Source organism: Zootoca vivipara, chromosome 4 (genome assembly GCF_965207765.1).
Source record: "Zootoca vivipara chromosome 4, rZooViv2.hap1.1, whole genome shotgun sequence".
Taxonomy (NCBI): domain Eukaryota; kingdom Metazoa; phylum Chordata; class Lepidosauria; order Squamata; family Lacertidae; genus Zootoca; species Zootoca vivipara.
The window spans coordinates 40,081,077-40,108,114 of NC_142587.1; the positions used below are offsets into that span (position 1 = coordinate 40,081,077).

The 27,038-nt window shown below is 38.8% G+C and overlaps 1 protein-coding gene across 3 annotated transcripts in view; it reads right to left on the reverse strand.

Annotated features, from left to right (window-relative positions):
- Positions 1 to 2,165: 2,165 nt before the first annotated feature.
- RPS6KA3 (ribosomal protein S6 kinase A3) overlaps positions 2,166 to 27,038 on the reverse strand; it is a 44,386-nt gene continuing 19,513 nt past the window's right edge. The window contains exons 5-22 of one of the 3 annotated variants that reach the window (XM_035114889.3): positions 25,141 to 25,221; positions 23,800 to 23,879; positions 23,167 to 23,273; positions 22,774 to 22,811; positions 22,445 to 22,587; positions 18,059 to 18,129; positions 15,957 to 16,045; positions 15,791 to 15,855; positions 15,598 to 15,700; positions 14,866 to 14,990; positions 13,698 to 13,820; positions 13,265 to 13,354; positions 12,877 to 13,035; positions 12,242 to 12,403; positions 11,335 to 11,411; positions 10,500 to 10,617; positions 9,291 to 9,431; positions 2,166 to 8,381 (exon numbers count right to left, since the gene is read on the reverse strand). In XM_035114889.3, coding sequence (XP_034970780.1) covers positions 8,259 to 8,381; positions 9,291 to 9,431; positions 10,500 to 10,617; positions 11,335 to 11,411; positions 12,242 to 12,403; positions 12,877 to 13,035; positions 13,265 to 13,354; positions 13,698 to 13,820; positions 14,866 to 14,990; positions 15,598 to 15,700; positions 15,791 to 15,855; positions 15,957 to 16,045; positions 18,059 to 18,129; positions 22,445 to 22,587; positions 22,774 to 22,811; positions 23,167 to 23,273; positions 23,800 to 23,879; positions 25,141 to 25,221 — 1,895 coding nt within the window. In that variant the 3' untranslated portion in view covers positions 2,166 to 8,258. Of the gene's footprint in view, positions 8,382 to 9,290; positions 9,432 to 10,499; positions 10,618 to 11,334; positions 11,412 to 12,241; positions 12,404 to 12,876; positions 13,036 to 13,264; positions 13,355 to 13,697; positions 13,824 to 14,865; positions 14,991 to 15,597; positions 15,701 to 15,790; positions 15,856 to 15,956; positions 16,046 to 18,058; positions 18,130 to 22,444; positions 22,588 to 22,773; positions 22,812 to 23,166; positions 23,274 to 23,799; positions 23,880 to 25,140; positions 25,222 to 27,038 lie in introns of all 3 variants that reach the window. The other 2 variants (XM_035114888.3, XM_088667786.1) reach the window with 2 other exon arrangements.

Below are 27,038 nucleotides of genomic sequence, written 5' to 3' on the forward strand. Positions count from 1 at the left end.
TGCTCTTATTTTTTAACTTGATTGATCCTAATAGATGTATTGTCCCAACTCTTGATTTTGACCTTTCTTTTAGATATAATGCTAATTTGTGGACAGTGAGAAAAATAAACGTAGCTCTGACAGCCTAGCTCAGTCATTTTCAAATTCAATTACTCTTGTCCAGCTGATTTGTTGGACAAATGTTTATAGATTGTGGGGGTTTTCATCAGACCTTAAAAAAGAAGTTATATTTTAGAGACTTTTATCTTGTCCAATGAATCTTGTGTATAAGAAAAGATTTAGGGAACTTTTCTAAAGCCATTCTGTACACAGTACTTGGTCTATAGGGCAATGACTAGGTCCAATATACAACTGAGAACATAGTCTACATCAGAGGTGAGATCCCTGTGACCTTTCACATATCGTTGGGCTCCAGTTCCCATCATCCCCAGCCAACATGGCAAAATGTCAGGAAAGATGAGAATTCTGGTTGGCATCCTGGAGACAATGGAAGTGTGAGCCTTCAGGGATAAAGTCGAACCATTGTGAGCACCTATTGTGGCTGTAGAGACCAATACAGAGAAGACATGTTTTTGTTGTAGATGGGGCAAATGAAGGAGTCCAGTTGTGCTGATGCAGGTGTACCGTGGTGTTTCTTCTACTCTAGCAACATCTGGAGGCACTACATTAACTTCCCCTGCTCTAAATAGAATATACTGAACTCTTATCCTGTACAGTGGAACCTAGGTTTATGAACACCTCGGTTTACGAATTTTCAGTTTATGAACGCCGCGGACCCATCTGGAACGGATTAATTCACATTCCATTACTTTCAATGGGAAAGTTCGCTTCAGTTTATGAACGCTTCAGTTTATGAACAGACTTCCGGAACCAATTACACCCATGCTTTGGGTTAAGTACGCTTCAGGTTGATTACTCTGCGGACCCATCTGAAACGGATTAATCCACTTTCCATTACTTTCAATGGGAAAGTTCACTTCAGTTTATGAACGCTTCAGTTTATGAACAGACTTCCGGAACCAATTGTGTAGTTAAACCGAGGTACCACTGTAGTTGCAGATCACAGAGGCAGATTGCTATGGCCTGGCAAACTGCATTTCACGGAAACTTATCCACTATTATCTTATTGAAGATCTTATTCGAAGAACTCCTGTTCTCTAGCTCAGAATTTGAAAGTCACAGTTCTAGATTATAGCTTCATCAGTTTGCAGCAGCAAAGAGAGATCAGCAGTCGACTGGTTTGTCAAGGCAAGGGCATCAGAAATCCAGTGTCACTGTAGAGGCCTAATTTAGCACACCACTGTTAACAATATGTAGCGGCACCACCACCCCACCCCCGTTTCCCTGTGGATGGGACTCCACACAGCTATGAATATACTTATCAACAATTGAATTGTGTGGTGTTTATTTTTTTTCTTGGTATGTTCCATGCCAGAATATGCAGCACAGGGAGGGAGGTTGGATGGGAGATTTCATACCAATGAAGTAAAATATTTGACTTCTTAAAAACTGGCATTTTGGAAGACAAAAATATATAAAACTTACCAGCAAATGAAAACCCTGTGAATCTTTAGGTGGTTCAAGATCATTTATACTTGCTGATCAGATGAATGGATCTCCCATTTGCTCATAGAATTTTATTTTCCCTCCATGTTTTCATTTGGCAGTAGGGCCCATGAGCTGGATCTTCCCTAAATTTCCTAATTGCTCCTTTGCAAGTGGGTCTCCCTGACAGTCCAACCAAGTTCCACTGGGATTAGCTGCAGTAGGGAGTTTCTCATTGGTTACACAAAGCTTTGGTGCAGGAAGAGGCCTGCTCCAGAGGCGAGCATAATCATAAGTAGTTTCTGAAGGTGGCTGGAAGAAACCGGGTTATGCTGGACTTTGGACGTGAAGGCCATGCAAGTCTGTAACACAGCATCTGCCTGCTCTTGAAATTATTAATTTACTACAGAAGTCTAAAAGCGTTAGTTTGGCATGTTTGCCAACTATTCTTTGTGGGCACCTCTCCTACTTATTCAGGCATGCACAGTAGGCTTGAGAGCAGGGAGGAGACTCTATTCCATACAACATAATGTGAACAAGCTAAGAATCACGCAACTAATGAATAATACTTGTTTTGTAATGAGAGAAGTGGCAGATTACTTGAAACTCACACATTAATATATCTTTGAAAGTTTATTTGCTGTATAAATTCAATTTCTTTTGAAGACTACAAAACCTGCCCTTTGACAAGGATACAAGCAATTGTATCTTTCAAGGCTCATCTGTGGTTATATCTGGAACATTTCCGATTACACATATACAGTATTTTTTTAAAACATACATAGCTCTCCATAAAACCATCAGAAGTTATCAGTCCTTTAGTCTCCTTATCAGCACTTCAGTTCCATGATGCTAACAAAAGCATCCAACAGATGCTATTTTAATTTTCTACTCTCTAAAGGTACAATACAGCCAGGTCCTTTTGTTGTACCTTAGACTTGCATGCCATGCTGAAGAAGTCAATATAAAGAATGATTGTACATAACTGTAGAAAAATATTTTCTGATATTAAAAAAAATCTCTTAAGTAGATTCCCCCTCCCTTCACTAAAACTGTTAAAATAATTACATCCCTCATGAGTGCACTTTCCCTAGGTCAGAAGTATAAAGATAAAGCTAATCATATACATCACTTTCATGAGTTAAAAGCCATTCATTACTGCTTACCTAGGATTCACATGCCTCTGAACAAAACCTTCCTTTCCATTACCAGAAAAGCAATGCTTCAGTTCATCTACTACATTTACTACAACAAAACTACATACAATTATTTCCTTATGCCCTGATTCTGTATTTAAAAATCAATTTTAAATACTTTGCTTGCTTGGTCTTGACAGCTAATCTAACAAGAACTATTGTAGGAAATCTCAGTTTTCTCCTGCTCGGATATTGAGAACATAACTACTAATTTATTTTGTTTTGCTGGACACCCAACTGCAGTTCTCAAGCCCTTTCTTTCTTTCCATATCATACCTTGTAAGGAAAAGAAAATACAGTAAAGAGTACTTTTGAGATGTCATAAAACCAGTATAGTGCTTATTTGAGGAAAATCCTGCGGTTTGACATCTTGTCAGGGTGGCTTGTTGGGCCTTGGAAAGCTGCTTCATATTACCAGAGATATAAATTAAGCTGACAGGTTCTTGCCACCTCTCTATCAGGTAGCAATAAATTCAGAATATCCAGTTTATATATTGAGAGTAATGAAAATGTAACTTCTTTACATTCATATGAGTGTCTTAAGGGTCCTGACATTTTAAAGTGGTTTCAAGGGTGCCAATGCTGAATCTAAGTAGGCATATTTATTTCTCTTACCACAGTTATGAATACACAGGGAATATTAACTTTGTGGAAGGGAAAATGTGAGCAAGTGAAGACCAGTGAAAGGGTTTTTCAGCACCATGTTCTAACCAACTGAGCTATGCAGGTGATCATCAGTGAAAGGATTAAAGGACTGAGTTGGGCTATTTTATTGTGAATTATTTTTTTCAAACTTACACTCCAAAAATCTTGGGTAAGTCAACAGTCCTAAACACTCTAAATGAGTTTGCCTTTTGCCATTTTAAAGCAACTAGTTTGACAATTCAATCAAATTTAGTAAGGGCATGATTTCTTGAATATTTGGGGAGCTTCAGTGATAACTGCATTGTTGATACCAATATTTTAAGCCACAGACAGGAAGCAACAGCAGTAGACTGGTGGTTCCTCTCAGATATAAAAAGTAACATGATTTTGCAGTTATATTTTACAGTAGTTGCAAATATTATACTTTGGTTTAAAACCTTTAAGAAATCAGTCTACCAATAGCGCTGAAGGGAAGAGGTTTGTGATCACTAGAGGAACTGTAAAATTACTTGTTGTTAAATAGTTTCTAGCATATAACTGAGCTTGGGTGAGCATATCCATGTGTAAAATAAGGCCAACCAAATCAATGGTTTCTTAAATTTAAATATGTTTCCGTTAGCTGAGAGACGTTTTTTACAGAAAATGAAAATGAGCCTCCCTGATCACTGCCTGAAGTATTCAAAAAAAGCCAAAATTGAAGCAGTACAACTTATCTTCCGAATCATGTGCACCTATACATCTTTTTTTGGAGGATTCTGATTCTCCTGTGGGTATGAGACAGTCAGTGCAACACAGAAACCATTTTCCATTCCCATATTAATGCATTAAAAGGTAAAGGTACCCCTGACAGTTAAGTCCAGTTGTGAACGACTCTGGGGCTGCAGCGCTCATCTTACTTTACTGACCGAGGGAGCTGGCGTTTGTCCGCAGACAATTTTCCCGGGTCATGGGGCCAGCATGACTAAGCTGCTTCTGGCAAACCAGAGCAGCACACGGAAACACTGTTTACCTTCCCACCGGAACAGTGCCTATTTATCTACTTGCACTTTCAACGTGCTTTCAAACTGCTAGGTTGGCAGGAGCTGGGACTGAGCAACGGGAGCTCACACCGTCACAGGGATTCGAACCGCTGACCTTCTGAATGGCAAGCCCTAGGCTCTGTATATAGACAGTAAAAAAATACTGTATTTGGATATGGATGTGTCTTGTCTGAAACAAGCCAACGTTATTGCTGTAGGTGTTGTCCAGTTAGCTAACTTGTTATAAAGCAGAGTTTAGGTAGAGGAAGGAGTGCTTGTATAAGAAAAAGGGTGTAAGTTAGTAACTAGGGACTAACTAATTGCTGCCCCTACACAAGCGCAAGGACTGTGATCCGGCAGGTGGCACCTGCTAACAGAGGAAGAGGGGAGGTCTTTTTCTGGACTCCCCCTCCTGCCTATGGCCCTCAGTGCCCCTGAAAATTAGTTCTGGAGAGGAGGAGGAGCGGGAAAATCAACAAATAATCCCCATTCTTCTTCCTTCATTAGTGGAAAAGTTCTGCTGGAGCAGCGATGCTTAGATGAACAACTGAATTTCATTCTAGGGAGACATAGTAACGAACACTAGCCTAAAGTAGTTCACATTTTTCTAGGGTCAGGTGAGTTTTTACTCAAGAGTAACATTTTAAGATTTACAGTGCAATTCTGTTGCATATTTACTCAGAAATAAAACCTATTGTGTTGATCAGGGCTTACTATCTAGTAAGTGGGGTTGCAGCATGAGTGGCCCCAGATGAGAAGCTGGATGTCGCAAAGCCCAAGCGAACGATGCAAGACTGGATATACTTGAATCCAACTGTGCAAAGTTATTTTGTAAACATAACATAAAGGGAATGATTTAAATTAAGACACGCCTCTTTCTCAAGAGCAAAGCTACCAAAGCAGAATGACGACTGTTATGAATAGATCTAACGCAAGTGCAAAAAGACGAGCATCTTTAAAGCTCTGAGAAAAAAAACCCCTCAATGACAAAGCAATCCCTGAAAGAGGTCTTCCTTTGCACAAGACTAGAACAGTTTCCTACAGGTTCGTGAAATGTGTTAACTAATTTGAGATCACAGGTAGAAAGCCCAAGTTATTCCAAGAAATCAGTTCAGTTTCCCAAGGCAACTGTTTGTTAATGGCAATGAGACCAAGGCCCTATACCATTATTGATATCTATTACATTGCTATTGAATTATTTTTAAATGATTTGCCAAAATACTGGATTTTAGCCAATAGCTGCAAGCATTTTAGCATCCTTATCAAATTTAAGATATGATAGCTATGTTACAACTTAAGCTAGCCCATCTATGACAAGACTGAATAAACTTGACCATGGAAATAATATGCTTCCTTCCTTTGGGTTGATTTAAGTTATTTGTGGGAAACTGGGGGAATTTTTAAAAAAATGCTGAGTTTTTTTAGCTAGTCTCTTCAAAAGTCAAGAGACACAAATGGAATGTCTGTTTATGAATTGTGTTTATGAATTGTGTCATAAGTGCTTCAGAGGTATTATTGTGCTGATCAACTAGTAGTTGAGGACCAGTCTAGTTAAGAATGAAATACACGCAGGACCACAGAGCTAAGACAGCAGCCTATTGAAAATATCTGATTAAAAATAGAGTAAAAGAAGCATAAGATGTTTGGGTCTAGGTATTGCCTTTCCACCTTTCCACTAAAAAGGGGTCTGAGAAACAGCAGAGGCTTCCACAGGAGGAGAGGGAGATTTCTGCCAATTCCCCCTGCAGCCCCCCCAGCACCACTTCCTATGCTGATACTCTGAATCCACAATATTGGATCAATACTTCAGAGACAATATTCAGGAAACCCAACTGGAAAAGGTAGCTGGCTCATTCTTTGCACAGAACACTCCAAATCACATGAATGAAGAATAAGGGATGTTAACTGCCCAGATATTTTAGTACTACCACATCTATATGAAATGTCATTGAGTAACAATTGTCTCTTTAACTATGAGATTGAGGACAGAGGGGATGAGCAATTTTTGATTTGTTGCTCCAAGGAAGATTGCTGGCAACTTGTCTAATTATTTAAAAGTAACAGAAGAAAACTGGATTTCAAAACACAACAAATAAAAAGATAGTAAATTAAAGGCCTCTGGGTGGTTAGATTAGCAACTTCTAAGCACAGGCTTGATTTGCAGACTAGTCTGATGTGGAAGGAAAGAAAAAGCATGCTTTTGAAATGCTATTTATAAATAAAAAATAAAATAACCTGAAACAACAAAACGAAAGGAATTGCATGAGTTTGTAAGGCAAGGCATGATGCAAAGCACTAGAAGTTACTACAAGAGGAAGACTAAAATACTATATGGGGCTGAGTGACCTTAGAAAAGGTAAGCATTTGTAAGACCCAAGAAAACTACTACTCACTGCCTATCTTGCTGCTATTTTGTTTAGCACACTGAATTAGGACTAAATTGTTGTCAAAACTCAGAAACATTACTATTAAATAAAAAAAATCTTTGGCAGAACTCTGGGATGATCCGTCAAAATTATGCTGTACTTCAACATATCGATTTTTTTTAGTAAATACAACTTCAATATTTCCCAGAAAACAAGTACTCAAAGACAATTCAAACAAGCTGGGAACACAGACCTTTCCCCACTTTCTCATTAAAATAATAAAAACAAAGTCCAGGCCCCACTGCAGGCTTAGTCATTAGTTGTGTGTGGTTAGGATTGTAGCCTCAGCTGGCCAGCTGATTGACTAGCAATGACCAAAAGTCCAATGCTAATAGCAGAGCCACTAGGAAAGGTTGAAGACACTGGGCACATCCCCATTCAACTCAAATGCCATTCTGCTTTGGATTGCAAGCTGAAAATAGCCCAAGTTCAGCCAACCTCCTAAGTACAATTTCCTGATCCCCCCCCTTTTATATTTTTCTGGCATGCTCTTTAATATATAATGCACTGCTTTAGCTTTAAATGTTACATTTCCCACCCTATTTCAGTTTAGCTCTGTGGAAGATTTATCCCTACTCTTGAAGCAGCAAAGTTTTGGGTTTTAGATGACCAATTACAACTAAACACAACAAAACTGGTTAAACTATTTTGCCATGGCGTCTGATGTCCACAAAAAGGACATGCACACTAGAGATACATAGTTGCTTTTTCATGTCAGTACAGATTCAATTCCACATCTCTGATGGTGAGAAACCTAATGTGCCATCAACAGCTCTGGATTCCCATGACTTCTAACCATATGTCTGCGGAGAGACATACACAAAACACATTCACAGAATTACATTCAATAGCTGTTTAACAGTCAAGCTGCTTTAGAGATGTTAACCATGTTGATTAACCATTTAATCAAACATAATTGTCAAATTTAATTAGTCTAAATAGAAGGCATGTAAAAGGAAACAGTACAGAAATGTACTGCTTATGAAAAGTTTACAAAAAACATATAAAATGTTGGATGGCACAAATAATACAGTGCTAATATAAACATACTGTTTAAGCTAAGTGCTTAACATAAACTGTCCATCCATACATGTAACGAAGAATATTTTAAAGTAAAAATATTCCCTATAAAAATAATGCTATATGGGGAGAGAGTGCTTCATTCAGTGTATTTGATGTGATGGGTGTATGGAATTCTACTATCTCCATGAATAGTTCATTTCCCATTGATTCCACTTTATATTCCATCTGAAGGGCAATATTTTGCCACTGATAGTTTAAAGCAAGAACAGATGAAAGCAGGAGCAGCAGCATAATAGGTACCAGCTGGAACAGTGTGCTTGCAGGTATCTTGGATATGTGCTACCTGTTGCCATGATTTGTGCTATCATCGTATTATGGTACCACATTTTTCAACTAAGGTCACTTCACAGGGCAGTTGAGGTAATTTTTTTGACTCCTCTTCGTTGAGCAAGGGTAGAACGGCCCACTGGCTCTAAAACTGGCGACTGATTGCGGTTCAACGCTGAGTATGTAGCAGCCATGGCACCCTAAAAAATAAAAAGGTTGAAAAAATAATTGTAATGTGATTCAAAATCAATAGAAGTGATTAGGGGCTATTTTTAGTTTAAACAAGCACCACGTTATAATGTGCAAGTCAACCCACTCTTCACAAATCCAACTTTTTTTAACACTTAAGCTTCATTTGCACATCTCTAGATTTATTTTGTGTCATTTTGGTTCACATTGCCCACAGTGTCTAGGGATATAGTGACTTGAGTTTTCTTTCCCCCACTACCAATTCCTTTTCCTTTGTGTCTTTTAGATTGTAAGCCTAGGGAGAAGGACTCTCTAATCCAGGCATCCCCAAACTTGGCCCTCCAGATGTTTTGGGACTACATTTCCCATCATCCCTGACCACTGGTCCTGTTAGCTAGGGGTGATGGGAGTTGTAATCCCAAAACATCTGGAGGGCCGAGTTTGGGGATGCCTGCTCTAATCACTCCATGTTCCGTATTCTATTGTGCATTTTTACATTTTGATGCTGCAGGCCCAGAGCTGGCGACAAATAGAATAATACAAAATAGGTACATTTTTACATTGTTACTGAATCCACAGACATCTATAACTGAATTGTGATTTAAGCTATAGAGAAGGGACTCCCTATTTAACAGTATAACAGTTTGTTTCCTCAGTGATGGAAGTACTATTATTGAATTTCAGCCAATCAGTGCTGCAAGAGGTATGTAACCTCAGAAAATCTAGCCGGCACAAACAACAAAATGGAAGTAGAAACTGCAGTTTAATGGGTCAAGAGGTAGGAATAGTAATGGGACACTATGGAATGGGAGTGCAGCCAGTGACAGGGTACTTGGGAAAATGGAAGGAGATGCAGGCAGTTTTAAGGGGGGGGGGGGGAGAGAATGAAAAAACACAGTCATACAAATGCGTATTTTTACCTTCACAAGATGTGGAGCATCTTGCCTGTTTAGCTGGAACTGAGGCAACTGGTCACAGTGGACAATCCATGGATGTCTCAAGACCTGGGCAGCAGTCAACCTCTGATGAGGGTCAACATGAAGCATTTTCGAAACCAAGTCCTATTAATAATATAACAGAACTAATTAGGCATTTGTTTAAGGCTTAAAATAGGCAACAAATCTAAGATTTTGAATCTCATAAAACTACGTACACTCAGATAAAACTGTTTCAGATTATTCATTTCTCATATTTCCAAATACTGTATATTTTAAAATGCTATAGGGATAAAGGTCTGTTATCAAGAAAGAGGAGCAGGAATCCAGAGAGACTTATTAAAAACATCTGGAGGATACTACTTTAAATAAATCACTATTCAGCAACATTCTAGAGTTCCAATTGTGGTTTATTTGTTTAAGTTGTAGTGTCCACCAAATTTAAAGACAAAGTCTGCAACTTCTATCACTGGAAGGAAATACATATTCATTTATAATTTATAAGATTAGTGACATGCTCCCCAAATATCCTAAGTATGGTCTGTAACTTAGTGGGTGGCTGAGAGCATCTTCTGTTTTCAGCAAGCTTTGTCCCTTTTTGCTTAGCTCCTCCTCTCCCCCACTTTCTGCATCTGCAGATAAGGCATCAGTGCATCTTTCTACTGCCTCATATCTTTACCCTGATTGCAAGTACCTCCATCCTCATTAAGTTCTATTCAGCTGAAGACAATTCAGCTGAAGACATTTCCCTAATCCTGGAAGAGTGCTTCCCCAATTCTTGCAGCTGCATACCTCCAAGTGTGTGCATTTACTTCCAAATAAGTGATGTAAAGGGAGGAAACAAATTGTGTCTTCTGACCTCAGTTTCATGTACCATCACATATCATTCCAGAGAATGCTAGACTCTCAGCAGAGGCTTTCAAGGGGTTGCAGGAGTCAAGAAAGTGCTGTTGCAGGAGGAGAGTTCTGCTGATCTCTCTCTGGATCTAAAGCAAGGGGTGCCCACTTGCCTCGTTTCTTTTATCATGGACTTAATTTTATTTAAATGCTCAACTTTGATTATCTACAGTGATGTAATCTTATAATCACCTAATTGGTTAAACAATAAATTGTTGACTATTTCAGATGTCGCCATGAAACGTTATTCAAAAACACATCTAACATACAATGGATAGAACATATATACAGTACTACCTTTGCTGTATCTGAAACAGAATTCCAGTATCCACCACTGAGAGAGAACTTTCCACTGCCTATTCGTGCCAAAATTTCTTCTGGAGTATCATCAGGACCATTTGCAAATGGAGTGTAGCTAAAAATAATAATAAAAATCCAAAGATTTTGAGTTCCTTGTTAACTTCCAACTACTACAACTTGCAATGACACTAAAATAGTAACGCATTTTCATATTATGGGGAAATTCATGTTAGGAAGTAGCTTGTCATCTTAGTGAGTTCAGCAGACTTAGGAAAGTCAGCAGACCAGGCAGAGGGGCTTTTCGATAGTGGCACCCACCCTGTGGAATGCCCTCCCATCATATGCCAAGGGGATAAGTAACTATACAACCTTCAGAATACATCTGAAGGCAGTCCTGTAACGTTTAATGTTTTATTATGTTTTTGTATATACTGGAAGCCACCGAGAGTGACTGGGGCAACCCAGTCAGATGGGCAGGGCAGGAAATAATAAAATTACTATCATTTATTATTAGAAAGCAAAATACTAATTTTATATAGAAAATACTGAAACCTATTCAGTATTGCTATTAGCCCTGATCTCTCATCACCACTATCTGAATGACTGGGGAGAAGGAACAAGAAATCACAGCACAACAACAAGGGGACATGAACAGATCTCAAGGTAACAGAGCAGGACAGAGTATATACACAGGCAATACCTTGTGGACACACACTTGCTGCAAGAGAATATCAACTTAGTTTTGAAATTCTGAGATGAAAAGCTACAAGAACCTCTAATCCACTTTTATAAATTAATGTAACAATTTCCAACTTAGAACCTACAAACATACCCAGTCAGCATTGTATAAAGCAGAACACCAAGGCTCCATATGTCACATGCAGCATCATAGCCTTGCCTTTTTAAAACCTATGGAAAGCAATGTTTTCATTAGTTTCTGTAGGAAAAGCCAATTCCTTTGGTTATGAAAAATGGGTGGAATCCAATGCAGTACAAGCAGGCATCCACTCGTCAACAGTTTTTCTTCTACCCCTCTTCTTTCCCCACAGCCCCCTGCACAGATCCAACATCTGCTCCAGATGGTGGGGGACCCCCCAGAGCAGATTTTGGGGGCCCAATGGCTAGAGGGGGAGAGGTGATACCAGAAGCTCTATTGCACAAGCAGGCAGATAGCACTGGATGTTGCCCATTATTATTATTACTACCTAAAATGTGCAAGTATTGAAGGAGTGAGCATCTCCTATTATACATTTAAGGAAAAAAATGTGTGAGTTATTTAAAAAGTCACTCCACTGAAGCAAGCACACAGGGTGAAGACAATTCCACTGTACAGCCACCACAGGGCTGCAAAAAGAAATATGAAACAGGAAAATTCTGTTCAAGTAAAATAAGAACCCTCAAAAGACTACATCAGTATAAAAGTACACTGAAAGAGGGAGGAACTATATTGTTTCTGCTTAATAACCAGGAGGTAAACAAAGCATTAAATCACTTGTTGCACCACTTGATGTTGTATCAACAATCTTAAAAAGAGGGAGCGGGAATGCCTTGTGTTCTACCTCTAACTCTGAAAAGCACTGTGGCTTGCCCAGCACATGCCCAGCACAATATATAGGGCCACAGTGTGACCAAAACAGAAGCCCAGGACACATGTAACTTTACCCAAGTTAAGGAATCAGAAGCAGGTCATAAGACTGCACACTCTCACCTCCATACCAAAGAACTCTACTGATAGTTACCTCAGGAGCAACAAAATTTGCTGTGTAACAAGGAGTCATTAGAAGGCCATTTTCTGCTCTCAGCTGCTTTGCAAAACCAAAGTCACAAATTCGAATAGATTCTGGATTGCCAGATTCATCAACATAAAGGATGTTGCTAGGTTTCAAGTCTCTGTGTACAACCTAAACCAAACAAACAAACAAACAAACAAACATGGCCGTTGTTTCTATTAAAAGCATGGAATTCTTATTTTGTATGTCCTTCCACATTTAAAAAGAATATAATTAATTGAGCATAGCCTATCATCTATCATTTTGGGATATATATATATATATATATATATATATATATATATATATATGAGCATTCATTCTTACAAATTAATTATGTGTGTTTGCCCCTTATTCACCATATCTACTGAAAAGTTATATACTGGCTCTTGGGTTCCTATTCTTCCATCTTTACACAAACTAACGAACTATTGCAAACTAGCATCTACAGTAATTAGTTAATGCTTACAGACCAAAATACCACAAGAGATGGGAGAATTTAAAATAAAATAAAAGCTTTAAGAGCTATAACAATGGAATAACTTATCTACTGTATTAACTCATGTAGTGCATTTAAAATATATCCCTTGAGAATGCAGACTTACTCCTTGTGCATGAAGATATTCAACAGTTTTTGTTATTGTCAGTAGAACAGCACTGGCTTCTCTTTCTGAAAAAAATTTTTGCCTAAGGATTTTGTCCAACAGCTCTCCTCCTTTCATAAGTTCTGTTACCAGGTACACACATTTCCCATCATCGTACACCTGAAAAGTGTAACACATTATTTAAGTGCTCAATTGTGCACAGAGTTGTATCCAACTTTAGTCATACTCCGAGTACATCCACTGAAATCAAAAGGCATAATAATCTTCATTCCACTAACCTACGGTAGCAAGTGAATTTGCAGGCTCCTAATGAAAAATTAAATACTGTACATGTCAAAAGCATCATATTTATGCCTGAACTGCAATAAAGCTGTAATCATCTACTTACATCTTTGAGAGTAATAATATTTGGATGCTGTCCGTATCGTAGCAGGATTTCTATTTCCTCTGTGGGATCTCTTTTACTCTTGTCTATTATCTAAAAGAGCAAACATATTTGAACCAATAACTATATTATTAACTCCAAATGTCAATATTGTTTCAAACCTACAACCACTGTTTTAAGTCTCTCAGAGGATTTGAAACAGCATTTTTGTGTGAAGAGCCACCCTTCTTCAAACCAGTTTTCCTTCTAAGCTCTTTCATTAATTGGGTGATTGCAGATTTCTGCTTTTCCACTTTCTCAAACTCCTTTAGCTGCCAAAGTCACCTCACTACAAGCCTATAACAAGCCCTCAAAATGCTCCTCAGCCTCCCTTACCCAATTACCACAGTGCACAGAGAACGTGCTAACATTATGTATGCTTGAAACAATTAATTACCTTTACTGCATATTCCATATTTGTTGCTTTATGTATACATCTCTTGCACACCGAATAGGAGCCAACTCCTATATCTTGTTTCACTTCATATCCATCAGTAAACTGAATACTGTTCCTGTGTAACTGCTACCAAAATAACATTATCAATTAATGCATTCTTTACAAATATCCAATTTAGCTCTTTATATTTTAGAACAAATCTTTATCAGTAATGAATTGTTTGTACAACTAATAATATCAAACTTTTAAAAGGAAGCATTTTCCACTCTGATTTTCACATCTTCTCCAGCCTGAATAACATGTTCAAACACACTGAATAGTGTGGAAAGACACAAATGGCTGGTTTTCACATTACCCCTTGGTTCAGCATACTGTATAGTTCATTTGCTCCTCCCTTTACATGTGTGGGGCAAAAAGCAAGGAAGCTGCAATTAACTATCATTTTCCATTGCATCCAAACTGGGAACTATGCTTAATCGCTTCCAAACAAGCTGGAATATAGAAGTTAACTTTAAAACATTGCTACATTGGCTTCTATGGAAGCCATTAAACAGTTTTCCATTGTAGCCTCCACACACAACACTAATTCACAAACCTGGTCCCCTCCATTTGTTTTGAGCTATAGTATCTAGAGGACATCAGCTTGTGTAAGGCTTGTTTAAGGTTATGTGCCCCAAAGCATTATTAACTGATAGTTTTATTCAGAAAATAATTTTTAGCTCGAATTGGACATAACAAAAAGGCAAATAAAATGTTTAATGAAAACTGGTCTGTTATGAGCAAATAACTAGCAACAGCTATTCAAATTAAACTGATAGAGCCAAAAACAAGGACAGAATATGAGAGAGAAAAGGCAGTCTACTTGTTTACTTTGCATGTGGAAATAACTTCAAGACATTAAGTAGCTTGAGCTCTTGAGATACAGCAAGCTACAGATAACAAAAAGAGTAATGTCACAGAACCACTTCCATGGGCTTCTGCACAGCAAGGGCTTCCAAATATCATTTTCCGCATGTGGAAATCCTTCAATAAGATATATGTGAAACTTGATTATCTATCCTTTGGGCACACAGCTTGTGCATACATATTGTACAAACAATATCTGATCTCCTTGCAGGCCCCTAAATACCAGCCAATACGAATAGTTAACTTCATAATGAACATTCACCTGAACAATCGAGTGCCCAACAGATGTCTGCATTGCTTGACTTTCATCATCGGTTGCAATAGCTACAAAACTGAAGCCCCGAAAAAGTTGGTGAGCATTAGCACTAGGTGGAATACCAGGTGAATCTGGGAAAAAAATATTTTATTTTATTTAAGATATTCCCCTTTTAGAAATATTTCACAAAAATGCCTCAGGCAGTTTGCACAAAAAGATGCATTTCAAATTATGATCAGAACAAAACAACAATATGACAGGCAACAAAGATCAGAATATTTAAAAAGTGGCATACCATTTTGGTCAGTTGTCAGGTCAAATCATGATGGAACAACTCAGTCATCATATTGTGCTGGAAGGTAACAACAAGGGACGGACCTCCCTATCTAAAAACTGAGTCCCAGGAGACCAGGAATGGTAATTGAAAAGGCCATCTTCCCTATCCCAACCAAATGCAACACCGATGTTGGTAGAACATGAAGGACACAAGATCTTGGCAAGAAAGACCTGCTGCATGCCCAAGTCAGATTAAAAGGACTCCTATCTGTCAGGTAACACAAAACCATGGGAGTAACACAAAATTGAGGTTGTTTGCCTGTTTCTCATGTATAGCAACTATGTGACTGATTTATTTCATTTGTATACCCTAGACTCATAAAAGTTAAAAATGATGCACGTGATTAAGATTAAAACCATAACTTTCCCAAACCACCTGAGAGAACAGTATATATATCTTACCTTTTGGAGTTTTTGCTGTAAATTCGGGGTCAAAATAAAATGTGTCTTCAGGTCTACCAGTTGCTGGTTTAAATGGTGGATTAATTTCTCTTCTGTACAATTTCTAAGACAAATACATTTAACACGTTAGAAAGCTGTAACACAATTAACATGAAATGTTGTAAGTGTGTTTTACTCCATTGTGTGTACTTACATTCCAGTCTATTGTGGAGAAAAATGGATGCCTCTTAATTTCCTCAACTCCATCAGGACCTGCTCCTATCCGAGGTCGTCAGCAATGAACATAACAGCAGATATATTAGGGATTTGTTTAGCTTAATGTTGAAGTATGCAGTAGATAACTTAATTAAATTCTTTACCTAATCTGTTTGCAGGGTTTCTCTTGAAAAGCATTCGGAGAAGACTCTGAGCTTCTGGACTTAAAAACTGAGGCATTCCAAGTTTGGCTCTGTGCAATAAAAACACATTAACCGTATACAAAGTTAATAGTGGAAATGCCACGTTCATTTGTTTTAAACACAACACTTGGCAGACTTCCCCTTCTGCAATGGGGCATCCCCCTTTCCTCCCCTCTCCCTGAAGCCTTCCCTGTGGCTCCAAATTCTGCTCCAGGGGGTTGGAGGATCCTCAAAAGTACACCAGGCGAAAAGTGGGGGTGGGCGACAGGGGAAAGGAAACATGGGGAAGTCTGTTGCGCAACTGTGTGGAAACCACTGGCTGTCATTCCTGCCTGAAAATAAAGTAGGTGAAAACAAACAAAAATGTTGCTTCCACACAAAAATTCCTATTCCAACTATGCAATTCTGGAACTATAGAAACTAAACATAATGGGAAATTGTGGAAAGGAAACACAAATATTGTCTTTCATTGCCATCTATGGTCTCTCTTAATTGAATTTTTCACATGCATTGGTAGGGTTGTGTATATCCAGCAGCCTAAAAATATTTCTCCTTTTTTAGCACGATAGCAATGCCAGTAAAGCCAAAGGAGGAATTAGTAAGAGAGCAGAATGCCTAAGATGAGTCCCCAGTACTCATGCTTCTGCTAACTTTCACATGTACTTTCCACTCTACATTTCAGTAATTGGAATTCATAAACAGAAAAGGAACACTATGAATGAACACTATGAACTACAGCAATGCTTTAATAGGCCACACTCAATGTAAAAGGTACTATGATGGAATACATTCTTGATTAATCCGTTGATCCTGTTTCCCGAAACCAGTGAGGTAAACTGCTTGGATCACTGCAAACCAACTGGGAAAGGCTAACTGGTTCTTCTGTAACTAAATGAGAATCATTTCCTGGAACAGTTTCTGCAGGAATTCCATTGGTTTGCATCTAGCAAAGAGACACTGATTAATTGTAGCTCAACTAACTAGAAACACACAATGTCTTTGGAATGTTATGATTAACCACTTCGCGTTACAGCAGAAGATTCTTCTGAAAATATTTGATTCATAACCGGTTACTGTTGAGCAAAACACAACCCTGCTCCAATCAGAAACTGCCTAGATTATACAGCTGCATGAATGAGAGCCATCTTGTTTCTTTTTTGACAGGTATATACAAAAACATGCCTTGAAAATTTAGGACAAAATACACAGAAAATCTGTCTTTGATTCAAGCTGATCATGGCTAAAGAAACCAAAGTTATAAACTGTGGAATAAAATGATAATATCAGTAGAGGGGGAACAGACAGACTAAATATGAAATACAATCGCAAGTTTATAAATTATAAAAAACAGACCCCTTATGGAGAATTAAGTCTAGTGCCATGCAAAAGTACTGGGTGGTATTCAACCACGTTTTACTCAGTGTAGACCCATAGAAATTAACAAACATGAATAATTTAGGTCCACTAATTTCATTGAGTCTACTCTGAGTAAAACAAAGCTGAATACTATCCTCTGCCATTACCACAGGAGTGGTAGCTAAGACATAGTGACCAAGAAAGTATGAGAGTGTATATACATAGGAAAGACCAAAAGACATTCGAGTTGCTTCAGAAGTATAACAATAGTAGTCAGATATAGATCTGTTATATGGCCAAGTCTGATATATTGATATATGACTACAGCCAACCTAGACTATAGGTATATTCCACAGTATCAAATTTTGTATCCAGATTGAAAAATAAAAAAATGCATTAATGGTTACCAACAGAGGTATACTGTAGCTGGATAATAATCTACAATGCAAACCTAAATTTCACCCACTAAGAACTTGTCAGGAGTGTTAGAATTAAATCAGTATGCAAGGATAAGGATAGGTTTCAGAAACAGGAGAGGCGCTGGAAGGACAGTAGAGTGGAAAAGGACATTAGCAGGATGCATTATGGAGTCAGGATGTATCAGTACCTTTGAAAATGAGGGAACAGTAGAAATTAGAGATTGCAGCCTGGAGGGCATCCCCAGAAGAATAAATGGTGAGATATACGTATAATAAGAGTGTACTCACTTGAGAATCAGTGTCATGGTTTCTTTTCTGTCTTTCCCTTGGAAAGGTAGAGTACCAGTGAGCATTTCAAACTGTATAAAGTAAAAACTTTCATCAATTATATTAAAAGACCAGGTCATTTCTTTTCAACATTGCATTTTGATTGTTGTAACCCACCCTGGGACCTTAGGGTGAAAGGTGGGAAATAAATAATAACAGCAACAACAACCTTCCTCTCTTTGACCAAAAAGAACCTTGCTTAGAAAACAAATTGTGCAGACTTCCGGTTCGTCGCGGCGGTGAGAAGGACGCAGGGACTTCGCGTGCCGAGGTCCCTGGCTTCTCGGAGGGGGGGGGAAGTCCGCAGAGCGAGCGGACTCCCCGTAAAAGCATCGGATCGAGAGTTCCGATGACTCAGGCGTCCAGCGGCTGCTCCGTTTGGCGGATCCCCCGCCGCCCGAGAGCTCAATAGAGCGATCGTGAGCCGGTGGGGTTGAACCGCGGGAGCCATTTTGGGCCACATCTTACCTCCGGGAAGCGAAGCTCCGAGTCCTGACCCGGCAAGCGGCGGATTCTTCCGATTTGATACTAAAGATTCCTAAAGAAGTAAGTGGAACTTTGCTCGGGATCCTAAATTTGCTGATTGGAAAATAGGAGAGACTTAAAGAAACGGAAGCCGGTCTCTTCCTAATGGGAAACTGGGAGGCGTTTGGAAAAAAAAAAAAATCCAAAGCTGAATAACGAAAGAATTTGAAACTGTGGTCCTGAGAGGGAAAAAAGACTTTTTGGAACCATCTCAGCCCCCGAGTCCGGCACCCCTTGAGGTACAGCGGCATTAAGGGGAAGAGTGTTTTGACAGCTGTCAAAAGCTGTCAAACTGTCAAAAGACTGGGTGGATTGATTGCATTGCTGTGAACAGGAAAAATTGTTGGTAAAAGTGAAAGAACTATTTAAATTGGAAGTAAGAATGGATTTGGGACTGAGTTAAGAATCAAGAAAAAGAACAGCCAAAATGGAGTCGATCGTCTGAGAGAGGAATTTTCCAGTACCCATTGTTCCCTACCCCCTGTTTATCTGCGGTTACGAGAGGTATGAAAACAAAGCTGTCTCGAGCCTTCCAGGAGACTGTACTGAACTACTTGCTGTCATGGGAAGATTTCTACAAGGAATGGCATCATCCCAACTTACTACCAGTTGAGATTGAAGTCCAAGTCCAGGACTTAGAGGATAAACTAAATCTAAATTTGGAGACTGCTGATTCTGAGACTGTGTGTGAGGAGAAACAATTGGAAGAGGACTTGGACTGTGACAAATTTGTTTGGGATGAAGCAAAATATGACTTCCAAAAGGAAGAAAAACAACCAGAACAAGAAGATGAGAGACTAAGGGACTTAAAGTTTAATGGATTTGAAGATCCTGGAGGGGTTAAAATGTGGAGTGGGGTGTTTGAGGGATGGGAAGGACAGGGGCAGGGGGGGGCAAAGGCCTGGAGATGGACTTGGGAAAGAATGGGTGTGGGGTAAAAACTTTAGTTAAAAGGTATTGTTTTGGTTTCTGAAAGACGGTCTTCGAAATCTTGGCATGACAATGGAAATGCTGAACCAATTGGGGGGAAAAGACTTAGGGAGAAGAGATGGAATGTAAAAAAGAAAGGGAAAAAAGTGTTATGTTTCCTTAAGGGAGTATAAGAATGGCTTGGAAAGAATTTTTAAGTTACTGTAAATTATTGCAGGTTAAGTGAGGTGTTTAGGCAGAAAGTTGCCTGCCCCCCTCTCCCTACTCTGAGGCACTCAGTGGCAGGGGGTGCCCAGAGGGGTGAGGAGGAAATGGAACCTTGGAAGTGCTGTACCCTGCAGGCACCTCTTGTGGCAGGAGGGGACCTGTGGGAGGGCAGCATGAAAAAGGAGGAGGATTGAGTTAATATTATAAGATTAAGATTTGAAGCTGAGTTGGAAAATTCGCCACAAGTAATTAGAATTTGCAAGGAAAACCATGAGGAAGACAACCGAGGGAGTCGCAATTAAGATGTCAAAATAATAAGAACTGGGAAGTTTGAACTCTTCCCAATTTTCTTTTTGTTTTTGTTTTTTTCTTCTTTCCTTTCTTTCTTTCTCTTTTTTTTCTAGGTTTATTAATATGATTATGAAAGAGTTGGGGGATGCAGATCCCCATAACTCCTTCCTCCCTGTTCTCTCAGTGGCAGGGGGGGGGGTATGGAGGGAGGAGGGAGGGGGGAAGCAGAACTCAACTCACAATTGGACCCCTTTGTTTCCTAAAGCACACGGGCCCTACTGGTGGCAGAAGTGGACCGGTGGGTGGAGGGAAAATGAAGGGACAGTGTTATATTATATGTCTTGTTTGTGTATTTCTTGTTTGAAAAATTAATAAAAATCTCTTAAAAAAAAAAAAGAAAACAAATTGTGCATACCAACCAATAACTCTGCACAATAATGTTCTGCAGCATAACTTTTTACATTTTAAGGAGTTTAACAGCAACCCCTCGCAGGGGGTGGTTCTGAGGTTTCCTGACTTTGTGCAGTTTTGAATTTGCCTTTCCATGTAGACCCCCAGAACATTACCTTCATGTAAGTGGTAGGCCCACTGTATTGCAAAATATCATTTCAGTTTGCTATCACATATATAATTCACCTAACAAACCTGCCCAAAGGCTTCTGTTGCACAAGAGGGCTTTCCCCTCCCCCTCTGTTGCCCCACCTCCTGAAATTGGCTCAGGAAGGGGCGTTGGGAGAAACTCCAGAACAGCATGTGGGGAGATGGGAAATTGCTCCAGCTAGAAACTGATAAGTTTGCATGGGTGGATCATTCAACAAAGCATGGTATTGAATTCCACACTTAGAAGCAAAACCAAGTTGCTTAAAATACTGTACAAAAAATAAAATCTGCCCTCTGCTTTTTCAACTGGCTGATCTGCAAAGATTCCACTTCAGGAATGTATTTGTCCCTATGGACCCAAGTAGAAAGAATCTGTGGTTCACTTTTTTGGACGCAATTTTTACAAGGTGCCCAGGGAGGACAGATTCTTTTTTAGTTACTCTAGGTAGATGACTTGCTGCAATTCTGATCTATTTCTGTTTAAATGGCGAGTCTCAGGAAACGTTAGTGATAAGATAGCTTTGTACTTTCTATCCTCAGTAATATTAAAACTGAAAATAAAGTAAGAAGTCCTTTTTGGTGAATCTATTTGTTATTCTTACTATGCAATTGTATCAACTTCTATAGGATCTACAGTACTTCTTGTATCAACCTTTATGACTGAAAAAAAAATCAAAGCTATTCTTTTGTAAATAATGTGTTGCATTTTAAACATCTCAATTTTGCTTTAAAACATTTGATAGTAAGCTTAAATTAAAATCATTTTGTAATATGTTGTGGTTTTTAAGATTCATAGTATTTATAGTTTTGTCTGGGATTACTTCTCTTTGTTGTCTTGATCGCATTTTAACTATAGATACTGGCAGAATTTAGTCCATCATAGTCTTATGGTATTTATTCACCTATGAAATAACCAAAATATTGTAAAAACCCAGTGATGGCTTTGTAAATTGCAGACAGGAGTGACAGAAGCAGCTTGAGGTATTTGTCCTGGTTTTTAAATTTTTGTATTTGATGAAAAAAGGTTGTGGATAAGGAGCTGCACATCTTTTTCAGAATGCCATATTTTTCTATCTATAAGATGCCACCATGTATAAGACACCCCCTATTTTTGGGGACTCATATTTAAGAAAATGGGGAGAGATGGTTCCGTGTATAAGACGCCCCCTAATTTTTGACATTACAGTCATACGTTTTGTTACGAATGCTGTTGGTTGCGTACGACATGGGATACATACGCGCCAAACCCGGAAGTACCAGGAACGGGTTACTTCCGGGTTCGGCAGTTCGTGCATGCACAGATGCGACAAATTACGTCATGCGCCTGCGCAGAAGCGCTGAATCGCACTGCACACATGCGCAGACGCAGCGCTTCATGTTGCATACGGGGCTCCAGAATGGATCCTGTACACCAGTGTTTCTCAACCAGTGTGCCTCCAGATGTTTTGGGACTACAACTCCCATCATCCCTAGCTAGCAAGACCAGTGGTCAGGAATGATGGGAGTTGTAGTCCCAAAACATCTGGAGGCACACTGGTTGAGAAACACTGCTGTACACAACATGAGGTACCACTTTATTTTTTAGGGTAAAAACCTAGTCTTATACACGGAAAAATACAGTAATGCTACCACTGAAAGCATGAACTTCTTCTCTTTCCCACTATTTTCTGGACTAGAAATTGCTACTTCTAAATTATTTACATTTAAAATGAATGAAATTTACCCCCAAGGAAATGAGCCAAGGATCGGGGATCCAGAAATTCTACCACCACTTTCAGTTCATAAGAAACCTACCATTAACACTCCAAAAGACCACCAGTCTGCACTCTGTGTATGCCCCCGCCGATTAACCACTTCTGGGGCCATATATTCTACTGTTCCACAGAAGGAATACGCTTTTTTCTCATGATCAATAGACTCCTTGCTTAAACCAAAATCTGGAGAAAGAAAGCACAGTGAATTTAGTAATCTTATGAACATATGCATAGTTTTGAAAACATGTTCTTTATACTTAGCATGTGTTTCACCAGCATAATTTCATTTCCCCGCTTTAGTGCTGTTTATCACACTAAAAGAAAACTATCTATGAATTATTTTTGTAGTAGAAGTTTGTTTTTACTTACCTGTCAATTTAATATGTCCTTCTTCATCAAGTAATATGCTATAAAAAAGATAAAGCTTGTTTTTTAATTGTTTGAAACATGGTTTATGTTGATTTTCTTTACAACAAATAATGACTGTCAGAGAACATACTGGGAATATTAAAAATCTAGAGAGAGAATATGGTATTTATAATTTTTGTCAAATAATCCACATGGAATTTATAGCTCAAGAAATTAGTGTTCGCTCTTTGGGTCAGCCCTACCATTAGGCAGGATACCGCCCAAAATTACAGGGCTCTATTTTAAAAAAACCTAATTAATAGATATACAGTAATATTATTCAGAAGTTAAATACTACAGTTCTTAATATTTACAGAGAGCCGTTCTATCATATTCAAAATAAAAGGTTCTTACTTTTCTGGTTTTAGATCTCTGTATATTATTCCAAGACTATGCAGATGATCTAAAGCAAGTGCTAATTCAGCCAGGTAGAATTTGACGTCCTCTTCTGTGAACATCACCTAGAAGAGAAAATGCATAATACTTGTCTAAAGTTAATACAGAACAAACAGTTTCTATGATTAGAAAAGATTGGAAAGTTTTTTCCAGTTTAAACTTAAATTGAAAACTAAAAATTGTATGTTAAGTGTTTATAGTTGTGTATATAAACATGTTTATAAAATTTACTTGCACTGTCAAGTAAGTACATATTAATGCAACAGACTTTGAATTCTGATGGGTGCATTTCTATATCAGCTGTCTAAGGATAATTCAACAGTACATTTGTTACATCTCTATTCCCCCACTCCCCACCCTCCAAAATGTTTAAGATTTGAGTGTGGAAAGCAAAAGGGAAAAAAGAAGAGACAGAACAGAAGAGATATATGAACATAGACTATGCTGTGTAAAGTAACTTAGATTCATTGGTACAATTAATCAAGAAATCATGGCAAATATTTCCCTAAACATTTGAGCACATTCCATAAAATAAACACAACCTCTATTAATATAATTCAGAATTGTGACAACAATATATGCAACATTTACCTCTTTGGATAACCGTGTAAACAAGTCTCCTCCTCTGAGAAAGTCTAAAATAAGGTATAGCTTCCCTTCTGTTTGAAAAGCTGAGGAGGAAATCAACAATATTTTAATAAAAGTATTATGTTCTTGGGTGTAGGTACTTATTGACTGTTACTATAATTGCAAAGATATTGTTTTACCATGCTGGATCATTAAAAAGTGTTCAAGAAAGTATTAAAATGCAATGCTGCAACCTAGCTATTACTATGTTCTATGATTTTTCAAACTTAACTTTAAAATGAGCATCTTTGTTTATTATACATTATGGATACAGTCACAGAAAGGTTTTAGATGCAGCTATGGTATCTCTTGACGAAAGAAGAAGGGATGCAAATTTTCCCAGTTCTCTCTATTCCCCACACCTGCCATGCCACCATCCACACTATTCTGGAGGAGTCCCCAACTTTCTGAAGCTGGCACTGGTGGGGGGTGGCACTGGCAGCTACAGGGGCAGAAGGAAATCAGCAAGAAATACCTCCCTCCATCTTATATTAGGCGTCACCCCCACTGGAATAAAAGCTCTTCCACGAGCAGAGTGTAACATATTTGTAGCATACAGATCAAAACTAGCACACAAAGCAATTTTTATCTTGACCACAGCAACGTTAAGATTCACATGTATTTTAGAAGTTATGAGATATTTAATGCTTTAATGCAAAACTGCTCTGTGTTTTGTATGTACTATGCAAGTGATAGGTGTTGAAGAAAATAGACACTGTGCACATTTTGTATGTACCCCAATGACATATACAGTGGTACCTTGACATCCGAAGGTTTCGACTTCCTAAGTCGACAAACCCGGAAGTCTTTTTGTCCTGCGCGCGGTCGGTGTATGCGTAGAAGTGCGAAATCGCGCTTTGCGCATGCGCAGAACGGGCGCTTCGAGAACCGAAGACTTCGACTTACAAAGACGGCTGCGGAACGAATCGTCTTCGTAAGTCGAGGTACCACTGTACATTCTGGAAGTGTAAGGATTCTGTCGAGTTGCTTTTGAGGGCATTTTTTTTAGAAGCAAATTACTTCTTCTGCTCACCCCACCCCTATGATCTCACATTGTCAAAGCACATGTTATCCAGACTTCTGAAACTTTAAACTGCTGGACAGTGCCAAATTTATTACAGATCTAGCCACTTGTAACTTGCATTCAGCAACAAGAAAGTTCCAGATCACTCACTGGAGAACAGCATCAAAGCTTCTCCCCCTTCCACCTCAATATTGAATATTTTTCTTTAACTAGAAATTTAAAATATTTTTCAGTAACTAGAAATATTTTCTCTAGCAATTTAGGATGCTTATTAAACTTACCGTAATGCAACTTGACAATAAAGGGATGATTAACCTCTACTAAAATGTCACGCTCCATTTTTGTCCGAACACGATCACGAACTATAAGAGATGTTGACCAACATTTAGTGCAAATGAATACTACCCACTTAATTATGTATATGAATTATTGTTTTTCTGTTTTATATCCGTTATATGTGGACACAATGTCAACATTTTCAAAAACTATTTTCACTGTACAAAATGTAATGAAAAATAAAGTTTTAAGAGTGCAATGTTATGGATCAAAAAGTGGCTTGTACCAATGGAAAGGCACTTCCGTTGTGCGAGGAAGTATTACAAAATTCTTTCAAGTCCACATCCTGCTGGAGCCCCCATGCCTAGTTCCAGGTGGTCCCTCAGCCTTTATGAGTGGATTGTGGGGCACAGGGGGGTGTAGTATGGGGGTGCCACGAAGGCCCCATTGTGTTAGCAGAGTTATACTCTCACCTCTCAAGAACCAAATTTATAAATGCCATTTTTGGGATCTGAGCAGGAAAAACATTAGACTTGCCTATGCTCATATCCCCCTGCTGCTTAGACCCTGGTTTACTTGAGTCAACAATCATACCAAAGTACCAGGGATTGAATATATATGCATTGTAGGGTACTTTACTGTAGCTCTCAAGGACTTTCTTCTCAGTTTCTAGCATATTTTCCAAAAAGGGTGATCACCATAACTTTATTCCAGTGTCTAAGTATTGATGGAAGGATTTGTAGTATATATTATTCAACAACTAGCAAATCCATCACCCTGACAATTTTCCATTGTCTGTCACTAAATACATACTATGCAATAAAAAAACTATGCAAAAAGAAACCAGGCATCTGTTGCATAAAGCAAGAGTAGTGAATTTACATTACAGTATGAGTGCGAATTCTAAAACCGAAGCCAAAAAACTAAGGGCATTCAAATCTATTTACAATTATTGTTTCTAAGCACTCATTCTAGCCAAACCATCAAGATGTGAACATAGTCCACATGAAGATGCCTGTAAAACTGTTGCACCGGGAAAATATTCAGTGCTATACACTCTATGTTATGGTGGATATGTATTTTTAGCCTCCAAACGCAGGCTATATTCATGTAAGAAAATAGCAATATGCAAAACAGCCAAAAGATTACTAAGCAAGCATGATTAGGATTAAAGACTAGATGTTTGTCTGCATTATGTGGTGCAAGAAAGTAGCACTCTTAGCCACCATGCTGACATTCTAAAGAAATTTTTCGAAAGGGTGCTTGCCTGGCACAGAGATGAGAGGGCAGGGGAAGTCTGCCTTCTCCCAAATGGATGTTTGCCTGACAGAGAAAGGGTTTGCCTTCCATGATCTGCTGCAGCAGAAAACTGGGTTCAAATGAGTGGTTTGGGAGCTCAGATTCCATCTCAAGTTTATTAGGCAAGCTACATAATTCACAAGTTTACCCTCTGTGAAATGGGTGTTTGAGACTTGCCAATGCAGGACATGACTACAGCTCTTAGGTTGTACCCAGCTAAGTCATACTCAGAACAGACCAACTACAATCAATAAGCAAGACCAACTAGAGCATTGATTTCAATGGGTCAACTCAGTCTACCCAGTGTTTCTCCTTGCCCAAAATTTGCAATAGTGATTGTGCCCACAACTCTCAGTTCCAAATGTGCCCATAAGCCCAGAAAAGCAGGGGACTCCAGGCCTAGAAGATTGGCTCTTTGACCCTACAGGGCCCATGAAAGCTAACCCCAAAAGGAGAGAAGCAACAAGATGCCTCTCCCTTTCTGAGGCCTTTGTTAGCTGAAGCCATGGTCACACATGCACACACACTCTTTAATTTCTGTCTTTCACTCCAGGTTGGAAGTTTTGCTCATCAATGCAATTCACACCAGTTTTATATCTCAGTT